This window comes from Eptatretus burgeri, chromosome 8 (assembly GCF_056783735.1).
Source record: "Eptatretus burgeri isolate ZD-2024b chromosome 8, Ebu_testis_v1, whole genome shotgun sequence".
In the NCBI taxonomy this organism is placed as follows: domain Eukaryota; kingdom Metazoa; phylum Chordata; class Myxini; order Myxiniformes; family Myxinidae; genus Eptatretus; species Eptatretus burgeri.
In genome coordinates, this window is record NC_140968.1 from 45,532,355 (window position 1) to 45,554,585 (window position 22,231).

The window sequence follows — 22,231 nt, forward strand, 5'->3', positions numbered from 1 at the left end:
TTTATAGGGTGGAGAACACGCCGAAGTACCACCCATATCCAGCCCTCAAACCGCCCTAGGAAAATGCTGGGTGTGAGAGCACAGTGGAAAAATGATGCCCATCAACCCACAAGGAATGGCATCCGGAACCACAGGCTCGGAATGTCATGAGAGATGTCATCATACCACTTGGAATTCATTTCCATCTTCCTTAAAATGATGGATCAACTGAATTCCACACTTCTAGAATCACACATCGAGCAGTCTTAAAACGGGAGACAACACGAGAATGCTCGTTGCAGTGTTGTTGCTTGCAAACATTAAATATTTCGACGAAACAGTCAAAGCACTTGTCTCATACACAACGTTTTTGGTTTTGTTGGATGGAATCTGCTGCCACCGCGAAACGAATACTTTGTGGATGTCAAATACGAGAAACAACAACATACGAGTTGGCTGTGTGTGTGAAAACTCCACCACGCAGGTACACTACAACTACTTGCAAAGTTCAACTTTGAGCCTTGTTTGTTACAACTAGTTTGCCCATTGGTCTAATGGACCAAATTTTCATTGGTATTCACAGCAGTGTTGCATACCTGCCTGCTGTACTGCTTGAGCTTTAGCTTAATATATCCTTTGTTACAATGTTATCATTATTTTGTTGTTTATTTTGTAATTAGAACGCCATGCAGCGGAAGGATCGATTAAGCTGTTCCATGCACCTTAACATCGCGTGTGTTTGAAACGTGGGAGATCATCAACTCAGGAGATCATGACGATCATTTTGGTGCGTCTCACACTCCACACCAGAAAGCTCCAGTAGAACTCCACACAAAAGCATGACACACAAATGAGCACCGTTTTGGATGATCCTACAGCACGTGACTTTTGAGATGGCGAACCAATGCTCACGAGGCGTTTCGCGCATGCGCTGTGTGTACGTTCCCAGTGACCAGTTTCTTCTTGTCTGGGCACTTCTAACCTGCCGTTGCTATCGCAAAATCTGTATTTCAAATAGTCTTTGAAGCACAGTTAAACGAAAGAGTGGAAATCTAAAAATAGTGAGTAACCATAAAAATTCTCTTCCTGGATGAAAATCAGACGCACATCAGCACAGACAAAACGAGAAACATTCGTGGATGAAACTGAGAGGTGTCGAGATACTATAATTTCCTCTTAGTACGAGCAAGCGGCCTCTGGATAGACACTGTGTGGAAAAAAAATAAACAACCACACACACAGACATTTCTCCTTTCACCAACAGATGCAAAAATCTCGTCTAATTGCTCTTGTGGCCGCAGAACCAAACAAACGAGATATTTATAACAGCCCTCACAGCTCCTTTAGCTCCCTCCCCCACCCCCCAACATGATTAATAGTAAATATCAACATTTATAACTTACCTTGAACAACATTTATAACTTAATTCACACGGCACACACGTGTCCTTCCCATTGGTGTTCAGAAGCAACCACACCAGATAGTGTCTCCCTCAGGGAAGTCCAGCTGATACATCCAGCTCCCACATAGATATAGCTGTCACAAGCTTCATGTATTTTCTTTGTGTAAGATGTGCTTTGCTAAAGACTTGGTTTCCGTTACTTAGTAATGATGTACAGCATCGTCTTTCCAATTGCATACGTTCATACGTCCAATAAATAAATCACCGAGCTTGTCATGCACAGGAGGCACTCCCACAAGGTTCAAAGTCCATTTACTGGTGGCGATCTGTCCAGGAGGAGAGGGGGGAGTTTGCACAACACACGCTCATCCACTCGGTCTCGCATCGGCTCACATGGGCGGGAGTTTACAGTCCGAGTAGGTGCCCAATCAGCAAGCTGAGAAAGTTCTCCAAGTCTTATGTTGTGCAGCGGCACAGCCCTTTCTCTCAGGTACTTTTCCAAATATTTTTGACTTCTTTCAGAAGCTTTGTGAGCCATTTTAGGTCACAATCCTTATCCCGGGACGTACAGTATATTTTATGGTGCCCCGAACACCACTGTTTCTCGGGGTTTCTGCACATGCATATCGTGCACCGAGCATTCTGAGGCAGATTAAGTCATTTTAAAAGTCGCGTATTGTTTCTTGCCTGCAGTAGTCATTCGTTGATAACGACAGGCGATCCGACCACCTTGACCACTCGGGCTAAAATCGAAATTATGCACAAAAACCTTCATTTATTATTATTATACAAATTGCTCATCCCTTTATTTTAGCTGTGTCTCGGCAACAGACTGCTGCCTTGATCGCTCGCAAAAATAAATAAATAAATAAATAAATAAATAAATAAATAAATAAATAAATAAACCGGATTTTGTACAGGAAGCAAAAACATGTTTACGAATTATGTGCAAATATAACACAGTACGTCGTGGTAATACAGCTCGGATAGATTTTCAGGTGCCATGGTAACACCTGATAGGCTGACACCTGAAGCCGAAGGCTAGACGAACTGTCATGACGTCTGTCCGCCCCAACCCTTTGATACGTCACAATCCTTTTAACAGTCGTTTTGCTTGTTTTACACCGACTGGGAAAGCTATAGGGCATGGCAATTGTGAATAAGAGACTTCCTAAGACGCCTGCAGCTTTACCATAGCACCAACAAAGCAGACGTATGATTTTCCTGCTTAAAAATGTGCCAGACAGTTTGAGGTTTCATATTCATTGCCTGTTTGATTCATTGCCATACCCAATGCTCGCCTGTTTGAAGAACAGAGAGCTGTAGCGATACCCCGGCGTGAGCGTCAGCGTCAGCGTCAGCGTGAAAATGTTAAAGTTTTTGGTGCAAGTTATTTCCTTTCTAATGTTTTTATCTAACACACTATTTCTTACTGATTACAATATACAAATACATATATTGCTTTAAAATTATTTGGATCAGACTTCACTGCAATGCTTTATAAAAAATATTATTAGACTTGTCTTTATAAAACGATAAATGTATAAACAGGCGAGCATTGGGTGGCTTTGACACCAACTCTCTGTTTAATATATAAGATACCACATAACAGTTGCTACATACACTTCTATTTTTCAGTAACTCCATCAAACCTGCTGAAGCACTACTTTCAAACATTTATATAATTAAATAATGACGTCACAATGAGTGGATATCATTCTGACCAGCATCACAATAGCAATGAATAAGCTATTTTTAACTGCCGACCATAGAAATGTCATTCATAAATTGCCTTCTTCCATGAAGTACATAATGGGTTGCAAGATGCAAGTGAAGTTTTTGGAATGATAGGGTGAGGTTTGATTACCACGTTATATATTAGTTTACAATCGACTGTAACTCGTCAGTGTCAGCAGACAAGATAAGCAAGGGATTCTATAATCTAAAACTTGATTAGAGTGTTTCCCACCGTGGGAAACAAGGCGCTGCTGCTGTTTTGAGTTAGCCCTTCGTCCGAGCAAATAAATAAATAGATAAATCAAGGTTCGAAGTTCCAGCTGCACCTCATTTTCCGCAGTGTGAAACGTCGTGCTCGTCTTTTGAGAAGGCACCGAGCATGGCCCGAGGTTTTTCTATGGATTGGAGATAACAGTTAAGATGACTGGCTTAGGATCTCAAGGTCCTGAGTTGAAGCACCTGTTGTGCCATTAAATAACACCAGGTGGGTTGACTGAGCCTGTCATCCTTCCGAAGTTGGGGGAAATGAGTACCAGCTTACTGGCAACAGGCGGAAATGCATGAGCGGCATAACCGTACCCCCAGAAAATGATGCAGCCAAGCAGCCGCACGCTGCATACAAATAAATAAATAATCCTTCCGAGGTCAGCAAAATGAGTACCAGCTGACTGAATGAGCTGTGAGAGTATCTTGTGTTGGAGTGACGAACCATCCAGGATTACGATCCCGAGTCGATGAAAAAGTACCTCGGCAGTACTATGTGTTTGAAGATGCAAAAGGAATGCTTCGTTTTTGGAGAATTGAGGAGCTAAAATGGGATGCGTTACCATACCTTTTTTTGTATACATAGTGGAGTCGAGGCTCATGGAAGAGCTAGCGCACTGAATGGATGAGGGCACAACATCACAAAAGGAACAGTACAAAAGGGGGTGGGGTGGGGAGGAGAGGGGGAAGGGGTTAACGAGTTGGGAAAATATGAGGTTTTGGATTGGAGATTATCTGAGATGGTGGTGAACAGCTGTCTTGAAGACCTGGAGGGAAGAATGACATTGAAGAATGCGTGGAAGTTGGTTCCACAGTTGGGAAAAAGAGGAACAAGTGAGTGGAGGTGAGCAGTGATCCTGGATTTAGGTCGTTTAACCAGAAGGGGATTGATGGTGGACCGTGTGTGCCCTGCAGAAACCCGGGGAGGACAAAGCATGGAAAGAGCTGAGGTTGCAAGATCAGAAAGGAGGCCGTAGAAGACAGAGAGACCATCGACCTATCTGCAATTGTGAAGTGCCAGGTCCATAGACTCAGCTTTATTGTGGGAGATTTCAATAATCTCGAAGACCTTGGTTTACAGGGCAACAAGCTGAGCAAGATGTGAGGCAGGGGATCCAGCCAAGAGGGAAGAACAGTACTCCATAAAGTTGTGAATGAAGGCCTTGTAGGTGGGCAGGAGATCAGGTGTGCCAAGAAAGGACTTGCTATGATGGAGCATGCCCAGTCGGCAGCTGGTTTTGGAGGCCAACTTTGAAATGTTGTTTGCCCAACAAAGATCTTGGCTGACAGTGAAACTCAGGAGTTTGAACAACTGAACTTCCTCAAGAGGATTCTTAAGAAAATCCCGTAGATGGGGGTTGGGGTGGGGTGTGGGAAGGTTTGCCAGATGGTCATTAAGGAGGGAGATAGTGAGTGTGAGATTTGTCTGGATTGAAAGACACATTCCAAATGTTTGACCAGCTTGTGCATCTGTCAATATCCGAAGAGAGGGAAGAGGACGCAGCTTGTCTGTCTGGGGGTAAGGGAAGTCATGCTAGAGCTTGGAGTCATTAGCAAATAGATGACAGGGATTTTCCAGAGATTCAGAGATCATTGATGAAGATTAGGAATAGATCAGATCAGGTATGGGAGCATGTGCTGGAGCAGCACGTCGCTGCGTCCACTTTCCACCGGTACTCCAGGGCCTCCATCTGGCCATCCCCCAGGCCCATCCCCATCTACTTGAGACGCTGATGAACCTGCTGCAACCACGAAGCACGTGGTCGGCCCATTGGCCTCCTCCACTCACGAAGCTCCCTCGCTGAGAGAATCTGGTGAGCAGGATCAGCATCAGAAAAACGAGCCACATGTCCATACAGCCGCAGCTGATGCTCACGGACGATGCAGGTAACAAATCTCATTTGAGTCTCTCTCAGCAACCACTCATTGGACACAAAGTCCGACCAGCGATAGCCAAGGATTCTCGAAAGAGACCTGGTACCAAAGGAATTATTTCTCCATCTCAGATCCCTGGTCAGAGTCCAAGTCTCACATCCATAGAGCAAGAGTGGAAGCACCAAGGACCTGAAGACTCGGACTTTCATCCTCCTGCACAGGTATCAGCAGTGCCACACCCCATGTTCCAGTCAATCCATGACTCCCCAGGCCCGACCCAGATGTCTATTGACCTCTGGTTCAGAGCCAGTCGACACATGAATATCACTGCCAAGGTAAGTGAATATCTCCGTGACCTCAACATCCTCACAACAAACAGGTACAGACAAGACAACAGCATCCAATATGTCATTGAAAGCCTGGATCTTAGTTTTGGCCCAGGAAACCCATAATCACAATGGCTCTGATGCCTCAATCAGCACCACGAGGGCCCTCAAAAGAATATCCAGTCTCCGCAAAGGTGACTGCATCATCTGCGAAATCAAGGTCAGATATCTTGACATTCCCAAATGATGCACCACTGTTTGATCTCTCTGACATCCTCCCCATAATCCAGTCCATACAAGCTCTGAAAAGTGTGGGGGCCAGGACACACCCCTGACAAACTCCAGCAGCAACTGGGAATGACTCGGAGATGGAATCACCACATCTCACAGTACTCTCAGTATTCGAGTATAGTTCAGACATCAGATTGATCAGTTTTGGTGGCACCCCAAGAAGACTAAGAATCCCTCAGAGAGCACCAACACCCAGCCAATTTGCATGGTGAGAATGGAAATCACCACATATGAGGAAGAGAGAGTTGTGATGAGTGATTGAAAGTCAATCCATGTTGGCTGGGAGAGAGAGAGAGAGAGAGAGAGAGAGAGAGAGAGAGAGAGAGAGAGAGAGAGAGAGAGAGAGAGAGAGAGAGGAGAGAGAGAGAGAGAGAGAGAGAGAGAGGAGAGAGGAGAGAGGAGAGAGGAGAGAGGAGAGAGGAGAGAGGAGAGAGGAGAGAGGAGAGAGAGAGATAGATGGAGTTGTCACAATGGTACAACACACAGACGAAGAAGAAGTGGGGGCGGCGGAGAAGTCGCAGCCAAAGGTACTCCTGAGGGTTGGGAGGTGAAAGATGAGTACAATGGCAGTGAGCAATTGAGTTCTTGATGAAAAGAGCAACTCCGAAACCGGGGTGCGGTTCAGGCCTATGAAATCAGAGGAGACAATAACTGGGGAGAGACACTAAGGAGTCATGGATGTCCTTTGGGAGGAAGGATTCTGTTAAACAGATTTTGTCTGGTTTATCAGCAGCGGCCTGGATTGAGAGATCTGCCCAGTTTGAGAAGAGATCTCTGATGTTTGAGGTCCACACAGTTATAGGTTAGGGAGAGAAGGGGAGGAGGTGTTGGGATGGTGCAGGATGGGGAGGAAGGATTATGTGTGGGAGTGTGGGAGAATAATGGAATGTGTGGGGTGCAGAGGAAGGATTGCGTGTGTGTTGGGTGGGGAGGGATTGAGTGTGCAGTGTGTGGGGGAAGGATTGAATGTGTGGGGTGCAGGGGAATGAATGCGTGTGTGTGGGGTACGAGGGAAGAAATTGAGTGTTGGGGAAGATTTGAGAGGGTGTGTTGAGGGAGAAGCATTTAGGGGGTAGGGTGAGGGGGAAGAATTAAGATGGTGGGTGAGGGTGGATGCTTATTCGGATTCCAAATTCCAACTTTGGCAAATGGAAATAAAGATCATGGGAAGAGAGATTGGAGTTTTTTGTTGAAACATGGAGAAACATGGAGCTATACATGTGGTGGGACGGTTGGTGGACCGATCGCTTAGCTGACAATTAGTTTAGTAAAATATTTGTGAAGAAGAAGAGATCATCAAAAAACTCCACAATCAAAAATTCCATTTCTCCCTGTCCGTGTATTGCTCTTGCATCTCCAAAACCCCAGGAGTATCTCTGGCTGCGACTGCCCCTCCCCTCTCGCCTCATGTTTGTCTATGTGTTACACCGTCCTCCCAACAGTGACGACTCCATCTACATTTCTCTCTCAATTGACATGGACCATCTTTTAACCACTCATCCCGACTCTCTCTTCCTCATATGTGGTGATTTCCATTGTCACCATGCAAATCGGATGGGTGTTGGTACCTTTCTCACCAGCCATGGCACTTCACTAAAGGACTTCTGTGACTGCATGGGACTGACTCAATCTGTGAATTTTCCAACCTGGATTTCTCTCATTGCAAATCTTTTCTTCTGGAATTGGTGATGACCAACTTCCACACCAATGTATCTTGCTCGTCCTCTCCCCCAATTGGCTCAACTGATCATGTGCTTGTGAAGGTCAACATCTCTCTGGCCATTCTCAGAGAACAGCCTCAGCGTCTGCGAGTCTGGCAGTTCACACTCAGGCAAATTGGCAGGAACTGCAAGTAACCATAACACTTCAGGACTGGTCTCCTATATCCACCACCCCAGATATTAATTTAGCCTGGGAGTTCTTCCACAGAAACCTGCTCTCTCTGACGCACAGAATAATCCAATCTTATCTTCAATTATCTTACCCATCCTCCTGTTCTTGGTTCTCTGAATCCTTTGGTGAGGCTGTTGCTTTAAAACAACTTGTATTCTCCTCCTGGAAGGCAAATACAACTGAAGGCAACCTCAAATCATTCCACAAAGCCTGCAACAAGTGTATGTCTATCCTCAGGAGAACCAGACAACATCTGTCCAATGTGTCCATCCTCTAAAACCAGGTGACGCCTTGTCTAGTCTGTCTCCAGAGTATACTCTCCTTCTATCCTTTCCGTCTCTTTAAATGGCACCACAGCCGACTCCACTTCTGAGAAGGCTGAATGGCCCAATTCTGCGTTTGCTTCCATATCTTGTGTTCCCCACCCCTCATTCTTGGTGCCCATCCTTCACTGTCGTACCCAACTGCTTCTGGACTCTCTGTCTTTTTCTCTTGAGAAAGTGGAGAAGGTTCTTTCAACCCTCGACTCTGACTCTGCAACTGGACCGGACGGCATCAGCTCATGTGTCCTAAAAACCTGCCTTGCCACTCATGCACATCCTCTCTGCCCTTTTCACTCTGTCATTTGCCCAAAGTCATCTTTAATATGCTTGAAAATCAGCCAACATCACCGCATTACATAAAAAGGTGCAAAAACGGATCCTTTTAACTCCAGTCCAATTAGCAAGGTCATGGAATCCATCATCACAGTCGACATAAAATCATTCCTTTTCTCCAACAGCCTCATCTCAGATCATCAATTTGGATTCAGACCTGGTCACTCCACCTTGGACATGCCGCTTCTACTCTCCGATTAAAGGTGGAGGCCCTCAATATGAGACATGAGATCAGGGCCATCTCTCTGGACATATCTCGAGCTTTTGATACAGTCTGGCATCCTGCTTCGCTCTCCAAGCTGTCTGCCTGTGGAATCAAAGGCCAACTCCACTCTTGGACGACTGACTTCCTCTCCTCTCGTAGTCAACGTGTGGCTCTTGTGGAAGAAAAATAATTATATTCATGTATTGTCAATTATATTCACTTGTTGAATTGTTGCTGGTACTTCATAAATTTAATTTTTGTACTTAAGTCAAATTTGCTGTCAATAAAGTTTCCCTTTCCCCGAGTCTTACGACCTACATAGTGATAAATGAATATCTTACAATGAAAAAGGTCTTGCTCGCTGCATAGAAACAGGCTGACAACACTGCAAACTTTTGCCATGAGTGCGTTATTCTTTCCCTCCCACCCAAAGTGGCCACTTATTGCAGTTCTGAGTTCTTTCGCCTCGTGCTTATCAGCTCGTGCTTGTCAGCAATTCAACCGTAGTTGAATTGCCAAATGTCTCACTCTCCCATTTTTGGGATGTCAAATGAGTATAAGAGGGATTGCTTTGGGATTCTGGTTAGTGAAGTCCATTGAAATGTTTCAGTGAATAATTGAATGTTCTTCCTCCATATATTTACGAAATTAAAGATTCTCCGTTTGTATGCTGATTCCAACTTGTGGAAATCGAGTTCTTGTCCACCACAATTTTGGTGCCCGAACAGGGACCACAACCCCCGGCAGGACTGAAAACAGCATCGTCTGGCATAACAGCAAGCAAGTGGCCACAAACTAAGATGTTTACTCTGACTACAGATCGGATGCTGCATCTCTCAGCTAAACCAGTAACTTGTTGTTGTTGTTGTTCGTCTTTCGGCTGCTCCCGTTAGGGGTCGCCACAGCGGATCATGCGTTATGATCCGCATACTGATTTGGCAGAGGTTTTTACGCCGGATGCCCTTCCTGACACAACCCTGGTCGCCTCTTATGACACAGGGATAAGGATTGGGTTTCGCCATGATTCCGGGCTGCCTGACACCCTCTCATAGCGCGGCCCAGTGCAGAGCACCCATCCTCAAGCGATCCTCCAACCCAAGCCTCCGAGTAGCCGGATTACAGGCGCACGCCACTACGCCCGGTATCAGCTAAACCAGTAACGTGGTACTCCATTGATGGGAGAGGTATACAAAGGAGAACCTTTAGTGACAGACCTAAAAATTAAGGGGTTTGAGGCCTCTTATGATAACAGGATTTATCCTGGGCATTCAAATGTTTTAAATAGAGGTTTGGAGACCTCTAACGGAGAGTTGAAGGCTCTGCTGTACTCACAGGGGTTGGAGCCCGCCCCCCACCCACCCTGCTCGTTAAAAAGTTCAAGTCCCCAAGGGGGAGAACGAATAAGCGTAACGAATGTTTGTCGAGTTACCTCTCAGAATTTTTTTGTTTGTTCATTGTGCTCGCTGGAAGTTTGTTTGCTGTGAAACTTTTGCATTGTTGTTGTGTGGAGGTGTTAAATCGTAAATCCTATATGATCCCATATGATTGTAAATGTGAAGTTTTGTGTTAAGGACATAAGTTTGGTGTTCCAACGTGGAAGGGATAAATTGAGCTGAAGAGTTAAAGCATGAAATTTATTGTTTTTTTAAGCACAAGTTGAAAGAACTGTATTTGTTTTAGCCATAAGTTGAAAGGATAGAACTCTTGTATATTTGCATTTATATCTGATTTGTATGCGCACTGATTTGCATTGATCTGCATGTAATACTGAGTGTTGAAATGGAGCGTGTGCGAGTTCAGTAGATTTCACTGGAATAAAACATGCTCTGTTGTGTATTGTGAACTGTGAAGCTTATGGGAATGAATGAGTACGGAAAGTGGAGTCAAGGATTGGTCGTCACCGTATACTGTGAAGACTCTGAATGAGGCGAAGTGCTCACCGCTGATATATCACTGGAGGGACGATGACATCAGATTCGTCACACACCATTGCAGCTTTGGCGCGTAAACAAAATAACTGGGTATATGTCATCTTGTATTGAAAAACAGAGTCTTGGCGTTATAATGCGATCTCTTGAAAGTGCCAAACAAATGCCACAATAGTGCTTTAAGACCAGATAGAGAGGTGGTGAGTGTGAATTCGATCTTGGTGAACATTCAATGTGTGAATTAGAAGCGATTGTGGGCTCTAAGGACTTGAAGATTACTGTACGATGTCATACATGAATGTCTTGTTGGAAGTGATGTCGCAACAACTAAAGCATGATGCGCACATGAGTCTCAGTGCAGTTTGAAATAGTCCCAGAACTGGGAGTCAAAATGGATTAAAAGCTTTGGTTTTCTCACTGTGAGATAACTGTGTATGCTATTTTGGCTTTGAACACTGTACGTTGCATACATAATAAATGGATGGTCTTGGAAGAGTATCATTTGAATACCTGTTATAAAATAATAATAATAATGATAATAATATTAATAATAATGCAAACATTATAGTCTTGTGATAACATGTGAAGTCTAGAGGCCACTTTGGCTTGGTGCTTATAACGCCAAGGTCGTGGCGTGGGCTCTTTCCTTGCATGAGCCAACACGAAACTGGAATCTCTGTGTTTTGTCAGCAGGAAGGACATAAATGTGTGTGCCAACTGCCATCCCTTGGATAGACGTTGAAGCAAGTGTCCCATGCGCGGGGATCAAAGCTTTATTTCTTAAAAGAAAATTTTCTGGTAAAACCAATGGTTTATTTTCTGTTGTGGTTTTTTTTTTTTCACCTCCTCTCCCTGTCAAGGCTGGAGTACCCCAAGGCAGTGTTCTCGGCTCCATATTATTCTTCATCTTCATCAATGATCTCATTGAATGGAAAATCCTCATTACAGTTTCTCTCGAGTGTTTACACAGATTTCCTGAAGCTATATACCTCATTTGTCAAAACTATAAACACAAAACACAAAACAGTCAACCAGTGTGACCACTCCTCATTTTCATAAATTCCAAGGTGAGCCAATGAAAAAAAGCCAAGAATTCACAAGGTTTCGGAAAAGCGATGATAATAGAAAACCTATACGCCAAGAAAACCTATAGAAAACCAAGACGCCAAAGTGAACAACGAAGAGCCGAGATCTTGTTAAAAAAGCCAAGGAGTGGTCGCACTGCAGTCGACCGTTTCTGCAAAACTTCAAAAATCTCTGTCAAAATGTAACACCGTGTTCAAAACCCTGTCCCCCCCTGATTTCCCCCCCCCCATGTCCCCCCCCACTCAAAATGACATTTTGCATCCAAATCATACACACAAACCAGCTCATGAATAAACCTCACTGAATACCAATTACACACTGGTGTGATAAATGAAAGACACGATTATGATAATCTTTCGGGATCAGGATGCTTTTTCTTTTTCTGTGTTGTAATTAAATGTACAACTTCTGTGCAGTAGCTCATTGTTCCAAATGATTACAGCGAATACAGGCCTACTCAAATATAAAAAGAACACATAAACACAGTGAGATTGTCCTTGTTATTTTTATTTTATTTTTTCCTAATTACAGTACTGCAGGCAGGAGACAACGTAAAACAAGCATAAACAGGAGAAAAATAATATACAATCCTGGGAGATGAGTAAAAAAAAGCAAAACAAATGCTAAACTTCAATCATATAGTGGAAAAAAATATGCTGTATTGACAAAATATAAACACAACGTCTAATTTCTTACACGAAACATTGGTACTGTGGTCGACTTGCACTACAGTACAGTAATCACTACAGTACAGTAATCACTGAGTATTGCATTGATACGTCACAGTAAATAACAGTATGGTAGAGGTAGATTTGTCCAATTTTTACTTACCTATTCTCATTTCTAAATGTCCGGATGACAGAGGCAACAGTGAAGCGGCTCAAATTCAGCGAAACTCTCTGCACGGCCTCCCTCATGGTAAAACCACATGGTCAACCAAAGTCGCCCCGATCTCGTCTGAGATATTTGTTTTCCTTGCTCTTCCTCGTCGTCTTCCTCATCCTTCTCCTCTCATTCTTACCCTTCCTCTCTCTCTCTCCCTCTTGGAACAATGTTGTCAGTCATTGTTCTCCAACTCAGGAGAGCTCACCTGTAGCCCTATTATTTGTGTTAAAGCTCTGATGGCTGATCGAATAATTAAAGCAACTAGTGTTTCACCTGTGAGGAGTGAGTGTTCAATTGATGATTTAAGTTTAGTATTTTGAATGGCAGTGTTTTCCATGTGAACACAAGTGTGTGTGTGTGTGTGTGTGTGTGTGTGTGTGTGTGTGTGTGTGTGTGTGTGTGTGTGTGTGTGTGTGTGTGTGTGTGTGTGTGTGTGTGTGTGTGTGTGTCCTCCATAACACATGTAACCGGAAATTGTGGATCCAGTTGTGAACAAGTTATAGGTAAAGTCAGAAGCGAATGTAAGAAGAATTCTACGTTCGCTTCTAGTATTTGTTTTTTCAGATGAGATCCAGTTCTAGGCGGTGTAGTTGTTGTTGTGAAGGTAATGTTGAGGTAATAAAGATATCTCCCGCATCATCAAAAAATAATTTTTAATCGTGATTTACATTATTTGATTGCTGATCCCGAATCCAGGCCGAAGTAACCGGAAATTGCAGCATCGTCTGCTGTGCACCTGACTGACCTCAGATCTGTCAAAATCATCAGCTGTGCGACGCTTACATGTCCCACGGTATAGTTGGCAAGTATACAGTTGTGAACAAGTTGTATGCATAAATGTCCGAAAAATCATAGTAAAAAGACTTTAATTTGATATATTTAAGAAGCGAATGTAAGAAGAATTCTACGTTCACTTCTTGGCTTTGCCTATTCCATATTATTTCAGTTTTGAGGATCGGATATTGTCCAGACTAAATAAGTGTTGAAATCTGTTGTAAAATCTAATAATAATTTAAAGAAATAGCGAGTCTCATAACTAAGTCAATATATCTATATATTTTTAAGCAAGCAAGGCAATGTTCCCTCCTTCTCCATACATACACAAGAAAATGTAAAATTTCCAAAGCAGTAAACTTATCTTTTCCTACTGTTTGGAGCATTATACTGTGAACAAAAAAATTAGGAATGGAACAAAATTAACTAGCTTCATTGAGCTATATGATTTAATGCATTCACTGCAAGACCGCACAGCTTGTCCCCCAGAGGGACTGCCTATCCATAGTGTCTGCCATATCTATGTCTATATTTTCGAAGGATTCGCGATTTGCTCTACAGGAAATCAAAGCAAATATGGTAAAAAACGGATGTTTAAAAAAAAGTTATAACATTTTCCCAGACTCCGAATCGATGTACCACATGACGTGCACAGATGAGCAGGCAAAATGGTAGATTTTCTTCAATGTTTATTTCACGGGCGATTGAACTATGCGATGTCTCTAGGGTTGGTCTGCATTAAGCGGCAGCTCTTTTGTGGATAATGTCATTTTATTTCACTAATTAATTTTATTTCATTAACTGCTGCGTGCGCGGTGAAGACCGGCTTTAAAGTTAAAGGGATCCTTTATGGTATGCAGCAACAGCCTGGCCAACCGTTCCTTATCAAGCATAAAATTGGAGTGATTACATGCATGCTTAAGCCACTTTCCGAGCACAGAGTGTCAATATCAATACCGCGCAACATCATTCTGAGCGAATCGTTCACTCTCTGGAAGCTTTTTCCACGTCACGTCATTCAGAGCGAGTGGTTCATGCTCCATCTTCCTCAGCGAGTGGTTCGTTCTCCATCATCCTGAGCGAGTTGTTGTGAAATAAACCTAATTTCCGAGCCATTTGCCGTATTAACGTGTTTTCAAAATTACTGAGCCAATGTTTTTTTCCCACCCATCACACGCAGCTGTTTATAAAGAAGACTGTTTGTGATCATATCCCTGAAACGTCTCAATAAATGCAACGTTGTTTTGCAGTGAAAGCTACTCAAGGTTTCTGGGTTGTATACAGTAGGTACTGTCGTTGGTAATCACACTGACTCCAACCTGCCGATCCCAAAGAATTGCCGATATCGGCCAAGCGTGTGTGTGTGTGTGTGTGTGTGTGTGTGTGTGTGTGTGTGTGTGTGTGTGTGTGTGTGTGTGTGTGTGTGTGTGTGTGTGTGTGTGTGTGTGTGTGTGTGCGCGCGCGCGTTAAGCATAACATATTCTTTCTGCTAACTCCCCTACCCCCGTCTCTCTCTCTCTCTCTCTGTTGCTCCCATCCTTGCTCTACCCCCTCCGAATACAGTTCAGTACCCTCCTCTTGCATCTCCTTTCTCTCTCTGGACATATCCGGATGGTGGTTATGTCTAGACGGTGTTTATCGCTGAACATGTCCGGGCTGTGTTCGTCTCCAGATGCGTCTGAGCGGTGTTCGTCTGGACTGGAGTTCGTCTCTGGACTTGTCCGGACAGAGGAGGTTGTCTCTGGGCTGTGTTTATAGCATGTCCGGCCGAAAATGGATTTTAAACATTATTTTTTTCCATCCTCCCTGTTATTCCATGCAGAATAATTTTGATGAGACAATATGAATCGTAATTATAATATAATATATAGACAATATAATAATTGAAGCCTGGTGTGTTGGTGCAGTGGTTAGGGCAGCGGCTTGGGATCCAAAAGGTCCTGAGTTCAAGCCCCGTTGGGCCACTGAATTAATACACCAGGGGGTTGACTCAGCCTGCCATCCTTCCGAGGTCGGCGAAATGAGTACCAGTATACTGGGCCGGTGTATACCCCAGTTAAAATAGGTGTACCATATCCCTGTGTCATAAGAGGCAACCAGGGTTGTGTCAGGAAGGGCATCCGGCATAAAACATGTGCCAAATCACTATGCGGATCATACGGATGATCCGCTGTGGCGACCCCTAACGGGAACAGCTGAAAGAAGAAGAAGAAGAATATGAATCGTAATTCATGCTCCACCGCACGTCTACTTTCCCTTCCTTTCACCTCACACAGTCTTCTCTTCCCCCACTCCTCCTCGCTCCCCCTCCCTCCCCTCTCCTTTCCCCTCCACCTCTTCACTCTCCCCAATCTCTCACCCCCACTCCTCTCTTCTTCCCCCCCTCCTCCCCTTTAGTAATACCGTCAGCGAAGTGACCAAATATTGAAGAGGCTTCAGCACTTGAAAATGCATTCCATCGTAGTTCAAAGCATTTGTTGTTCTGACCTTTGGGGTGTACAACAACCCTGTTTCTCCACGGAAGGCAACCAGAATGCAATGACAGCTCGTTTTTACGAGCGAGGTATGGTCTTACTTGCTCGTGGAACTCACAGTAAACAGTTGATTATTTGACACTGATAATAACACATTGTTTTGTAATAGATAGGGTCGGGTCCACATTCCTCCATTACTCATTTTGTTTGGAAGTGATAAGAGCATCATCACAGTCAAACACTCTCATTGCCATCAAAAAAATCTCTCTTAGTATGGCGGTAAACTTGCGACAAAAAGTTAGTTTTGTTTGTTTCTACAGCCTTGAAAACTTTTATTTTATTTAAATTGAATTATATACTTGAACACTGTAGAACACAAATTACCTTCTTGGCACTGAAAAAAAAACCTTCCATTTAGCAGTACTTTGAGAAAATATGACACCATTTTACGCCATCCCGACATATCAAATTTTCCGCTCATGCTTTCAGCGTTGGTGAATATTGAGATTCAGACAAAATCGTAGCTCGTAGGAAATATAGATAGTGCTCGGAAACGCAAAGCAAGAGTTGAAAAGACCCTGTAGCCAAAGTATGGCTTTCAACGGAATTCTTTCAAACCCTCTCCCTATCAAGGCTGGAGTACCCCAAGGCAGTGTTTGGGGCACAGTCCTATTCCTAATCTTCATCGATGATCTCTCTGACTCTCTGGAAAAACCCTTTATCTATTTACTGATGACTATCCTCTGTTGTGACTTCCCTCATTCTTCAGATAGGCAGGCTGCATCCTTTTCCCTTTCTTCAGACCTTGACAAAATATTACGCCATTTTACACCATCTCGACCATTTAAATTTGCTGCCCACGCTCTCAACGTTGGGGAATATTCAGATTCAGACAAAATCGCAGCTCATCGGAAACATAGATCACGCTCGGAAAGGCAAAGCAAGAGTTGAAAAGACTCTTCCCATGTCCTTTTTCTCAAGACTGCATTGGGGGTATCGGGCAAGGTATTCTATGAACTCTCTAGTTCCACACGTAACAGTATTTTACATCTTTCATGAGGAAACCGCCTATGAGGGACCGTTTTTCATGACAAGAGGGTTCATAGAAATCTAAGCTTTGCTCTTAAGAGAAATCGACAGTATTTTTATTTGTAAATCACAAGACCAGAGTAATTGAGTTCAATGCTAGGTAGTGTGATCTGAATTGAGCTAAAACTTTGTGGCTTTACTCCCATACTACCTCAGCCGCAACAACAGGCTAATGTGCATGCTGATCTGTAAATATATTGTATAATGAAAGCAATCAGTTCAGTATAAGTTGAGATCGAGATGTCCAATGCTTGATAAAAGTCATGCGTTGGCGATTTGAGTCATATTATAATAGATATGGTATATAGGGTAAAATGCCTTAAAACGAGTGACGTACCACACAACTACCCAGTCATGCATCCTATGATGAAGTTTTTGGACTATTTTTTTTTTGCAAATTAAATTTGAAAGCAATCAGTTCAGTAGAAGCCGAGATCGAGATTTGGACTGTAGTGCGAGTTACCGATTAGAGTTGAATTAGCCACTAACACGTTGTTCATTCTGCTTCGCTCCACCCACACTTGGGCTGTCATGTCACCTCATGTTTCAGCGGACTATCCAGTATTTCATCTGCAGATCAATGCACCTGCCACATTCCAATGCCATAAGAGCACACGGTATTTACAATAATGCACCTTGCACATTCCAGGTAGGCTGCAGCCTTTTCCCTCTCTTCAGAGCTTCACAAAATCACAGGATGATCAAATACTTGGAATATATCTTTCAATCCAGACATATCTCACACTCTCACTATCTCTCTCTGAAAGGACTGTCTGGCAACCCCCTCTATCCATTGGGACCATACTCTGTGCAAAGCGTTGATGCTGCCTAAGCAGTCTCCTTGGCTATTGGGCACAATACTGGACAAGTCGCCACTCTAACACAGGATACCAGGAAGCTGGCACTCATTTTGCCGACTTTGGAAGGATGACAGGCAGAGTCAACCCCACCTGGTATTAATTCAACAGCCAAGTGGGATTTGAACTCAGGATCCTACGATCCCAAGCCCACCATCCTAACCATTTAGCCAACACCAGGCATAAGCAACCCCCACCACCTCATCCACTTCCTTTGCAATCGTCTTGAGGAAGTTCAGTCATTCAAACTCCTGGGTCTCACTATCAGCCAAGATCTTTCTTGGACAAACCACATTTCAAAGTCGGTCTCCAAAGACAGCCGCTGACTGGGCATCCCCCATTGTATAAAGTCCTTCCTTGACACATCTGAACTGCTATCCACCTACAAGGCATTCATCTGTAGCTTTATGAAGTACTGCTCTCCCCTCTGGGCAGGCTCAGCTGCCTCACATCTTGCTCATTTTGATACCGTGGAAACCAAGGCCAAGATCATTGGAATCTCCCGCGATGAAGCTGAATCTATGGGCCTATCACTTCACCATTGCCGACAGGTCAGTAGTCTCTCTGTCTTCTAAGGCCTCCTTTCTGTTCTTGTACCCTCTGCTATTTCCATGCTTTGTCCTCACCCCACCCTCCCTCCAAGTTTCTGCAGGGCACACACAGTCCATCATCAATCCCCTTCTGGTGAACCAACCTAAATCCAGGATCATTGCTCATCTCCACTTATTCGTTCCTCCTTTTTCCTGCCTGTGGAATCAATTTACACATTTACTTCAATCTTATTCTTCCCTCTTCAACGCAGCTGTGCACCACCATCTCAGATCGTCCCATATCCAAAACCATGATCTTTTCTACCCTCGTTTACCCCACCCAATCCCCAATTCCTCCCCTTTCAAAATTTCCAGTTTTCCCTCCTGATGGTTGCCTTCTGTATCCATCTTGTCCACCCGATGCATCCTCTCCTGCCCTCCATTCCTCCCCACAGCCATTGCTTGTCCAACTCTACCTCCATCTTGGCCTTAAACTCTGCTGTTGGTGTTTCCCCTCTCTCGACTGTTCCTTTTGTCCTGCTGCATTCTGATTCGTAAATTGTACTAGCACCAGCTCTTCCACGAGCCTCGATTTTGTATTCAAAAAAGTCCTTAAAAATTTCAAATTTCCTCAAAAATTTAAGAGGAAATATTTGTTCCAATGCCCCTAGAAAGTAATTGAAAGATTGAGGAAAATGGACATATAAAATTTTATTCTTGGAAAACGGCAAGTGACAGTAATGATAGCAAATGCAACGTCATTTCTTAAGAAACAAACAAGAGAGATATTCGTGTGCACTAGAATTTAATTCTGATAATTTCATGCGAGACATTTGTCCCCCCCCCCCCCCCCCCCGATTCAGAAAACAAACAAACCGAGACATTCCCAAGAAGCCAACAACCATGCAAGCGAGGCTCAGAAAATCCAGTTAAGGCATCAGAACAAGGCCAATATTTTATATATGCTTAGTCAAAAGATTCAGAGGAGATAAAGTTTGAGACACCTGTGAGAATCGTTGTTGCTAGATGCACACGATGCACAATCGGTAATTGCAAAAATGGCGAAATATATGATAATTATTCTGGCAATTCCGAAAAGTACTCGATCTTCAATTTCCTGTTTAAATTCCCTAAGATTTTTTTCAGTCTGCTGCACAGATTATGACCTCATACGTTACACGTCACACAGCATTTTCGACACAGGTGTGACAGCATTCAACTGGAAAATGAAGGGTGCACTAACTTTCATGATGTCACTTCACTGTCATGTGTGAAGCTCGCCAGAGAGGATGGATGCAGTCATGCATCGTTCATCATTGACATGCTGTCTCATGGAAATTGTTACCTTGCGATGATGGCAAAATATCTTGTTTCAAATATTTGACAGCTCGACTCGCAACATGATGGTGAGTAAAATTATATTATTATTATTATTATTCTTATCATTATGTTTAAGATTTGACAATGTAAAATAATCTTTCTGAAAATACGATAATTTGAGGTTCCAATACGATATTTCCTCTTTACAGATCTGACAATGCTTAAAAGCCAGATCAAGGCGTTTTTATGCAACAAAAGTCCACACCAAATAGAGATCCAGCTTATGGCTTAGGTTCATTGGTGAGGGCTCTTCAGAGCTACTGTAAGGTTATTTCCATTTGCAATAGAAAATCAGGATCTCTTGTCTTACTTTAACCTGCTGTTGCTGTAACCGCTGCGCTGAGTGTAAGTGTCGACGTACGATGCAGAGCGAGTCCCAACACGAGACGTGTCGTGTCTGATGGCTCGAGCTGAAGATGTGAGCAGAGCACCGACTGCGATGTGGTCATTGAACGGGTTGTGCCCGAATTCCAAACGTAGCCAGAGACGCATCTGGGAAGAAATTGGATGAAATGAACATTTTTTTTTTTTTAAATAAACTTATTACATAAGAAATGGTAACTAAGTAGGATGATTTTTCGATACAATTTTCCATAATGAGGAGAAAACGATGCAGAGAAAATGTATGATGTACAGTATATAAATAAACTGCTGGAGGTCTGGGGTAGATCATTAGCAAAGGTGAATTGGCAGAGGGGAAGGTTGAGGTGTATGGTCCAGAACTTTTCAAACCCTCCTTAAAGAATATGTTACATTCACTGACTATTCATGGTGTTTGGGTGAGTACTACATCAATTTCTGATAAATTTTTAGAAAATAAACAAATATATTATGTTTATTGCAGCAGAAAAAAAATTAGTGAAAAATATTTTTTGTTTCTTGTGGCCACGTTGGAAAGCAAAGTGTAGCTCATTAAAACCAAGCAGTGAAGATCTAAACGGCAAAATTGGAGACGCTTTTGTAGATTATTTTATACACACAGGTCGAGGATCATGGAAGATTTAAATGACAAAGGGCTGCAGGTTGACAAACCAACACAAAACAAACAAATAACATCAATGAGTAGATGAACCACAAATTAGAAGAAGGGGGAAGTGTCAGTGGGGATAGAAGAGTGCATGCATTGGAAAGGGGGACAAATGAGGTGACATTGGATGGCTGTTTTGAAATACTAGAGAAGAGCACCAAAGGACAGATTCAGGAAAGTGATTCTACAATTGAGGGGCATTCCATGTCAAGTGTACACACCCTCCCGACACTAATACCTCATTTTCTCCCCATATGTTGGTCATTTATTCACTTGGGTGAAAAAACTCAAAATACCAACTTTTAGACCTGTGGGCCCATTTTAGAGGCCCCCCAAATCTTGGCGCCCCCGGCTGCCCCACAATCTTCCAGTGGCCATATCACAGGTTCTGGTCCGATTTGGCTGATCTTGGTATCAAAATTCTCGTAAAAGGGAGATCTTTCGAATCGCGTAAAGTAAAATCACTCTGAAACAGTAATTCAAAAAGTTATAATTTGGGGCGCCCTTTGACCTTGGGCCCCTGCTCCCCAGCCAAACCGATGGTCCCGATTTTTTCGTGTGAGAATACCCCTTCATACACTCCAACACCTCAGCATAAATGAAAATGGGATCTCAATGGGTTCAAGTGTGACTGGCGATACCCGTGCACATGCACGGGATAGCAGTACAACATAGCTGGTAGCAGACGACAGACCGTACACGGGGAATGACAAAAATATGCATTGTGCAAAATGCAAGTGGTACTATGGAACGCTAAGACTTCCCAAACATTGTCGACATGTCCGCTAAGTGCCACAGCAATTTCTTAGGGATCGTGTGACGGCGAGCCAAGTTTTTAGTGTGCAAGCTTGGTATTATAATAGAGATGATGGTTTTATTGTTCGGGGACTCGGGTGCTGGACACACAATACGCCACAATACATAGCACAATAATTGAACACAAGATTTCCAATACACTATATCAGTTTATATCAGTTTACGTCAGTTTACGTATTTGCTCTGAACGGCTCAAAACAACGTATTTTTCTTTTTGGCTTTTGCTCACCTCTGGCATGCAGTTTTCATCACATTTTGACGCTGTATTTTGTGTTTTCTCTGCAGTGCTTGGTCCAGCAACTACTTCCAATTTCTTTCGCACAGAATCTTCCACTTTACTTCGCTTTTCAGGAACGGACCCTGGGTTCCTTTCCGCCTTTCGTTTGTCGAATGGGCTTTTGTCTGTCATCGATAACGACTGGTTTAGTGGGTCAACTTCTGCTTCTCGCTCAAAAACCTCCTCGTCCTCATGTGTCGAAATAGATTCTGCAATGCCTTCGATGGTACCTTCTGATGATAATTTCGAACTGGTCGAAGATGATTCTTCAATACGCTCTGGTGACAACTGAGAGTTTTTTTCTGCACGAAGTAAAAGTCTGTCATCTTTTTTCACCTTTGAAGAAAATTTCATCAACATATCATTTGACACATTGCGAAGATCTTTTTGTTGTTTCGTTTTATGGCAGCTGAATGGATCACAACAGTATTTTCGGAACTCCTTTCGATTTTCAGTTGCCATGCTTACTGCAAAATATGC

At 43.3% G+C, this 22,231-nt stretch overlaps 1 protein-coding gene across 6 annotated transcripts in view; it reads right to left on the bottom strand.

Annotated features, from left to right (window-relative positions):
- Positions 1-18,947: 18,947 nt before the first annotated feature.
- The window catches only part of LOC147021654 (dual specificity protein phosphatase 22-B-like), a 69,394-nt gene continuing 66,110 nt past the window's right edge, over positions 18,948-22,231 (bottom strand). For all 6 annotated transcript variants that reach the window (XM_085891845.1, XM_085891844.1, XM_085891849.1 and 3 more), the window contains one exon: positions 18,948-20,123. In XM_085891845.1, the coding sequence (XP_085747971.1) occupies positions 19,938-20,123 (186 nt within the window). In that variant the 3' untranslated portion in view covers positions 18,948-19,937. The remainder of the gene's footprint in view (positions 20,124-22,231) is intronic.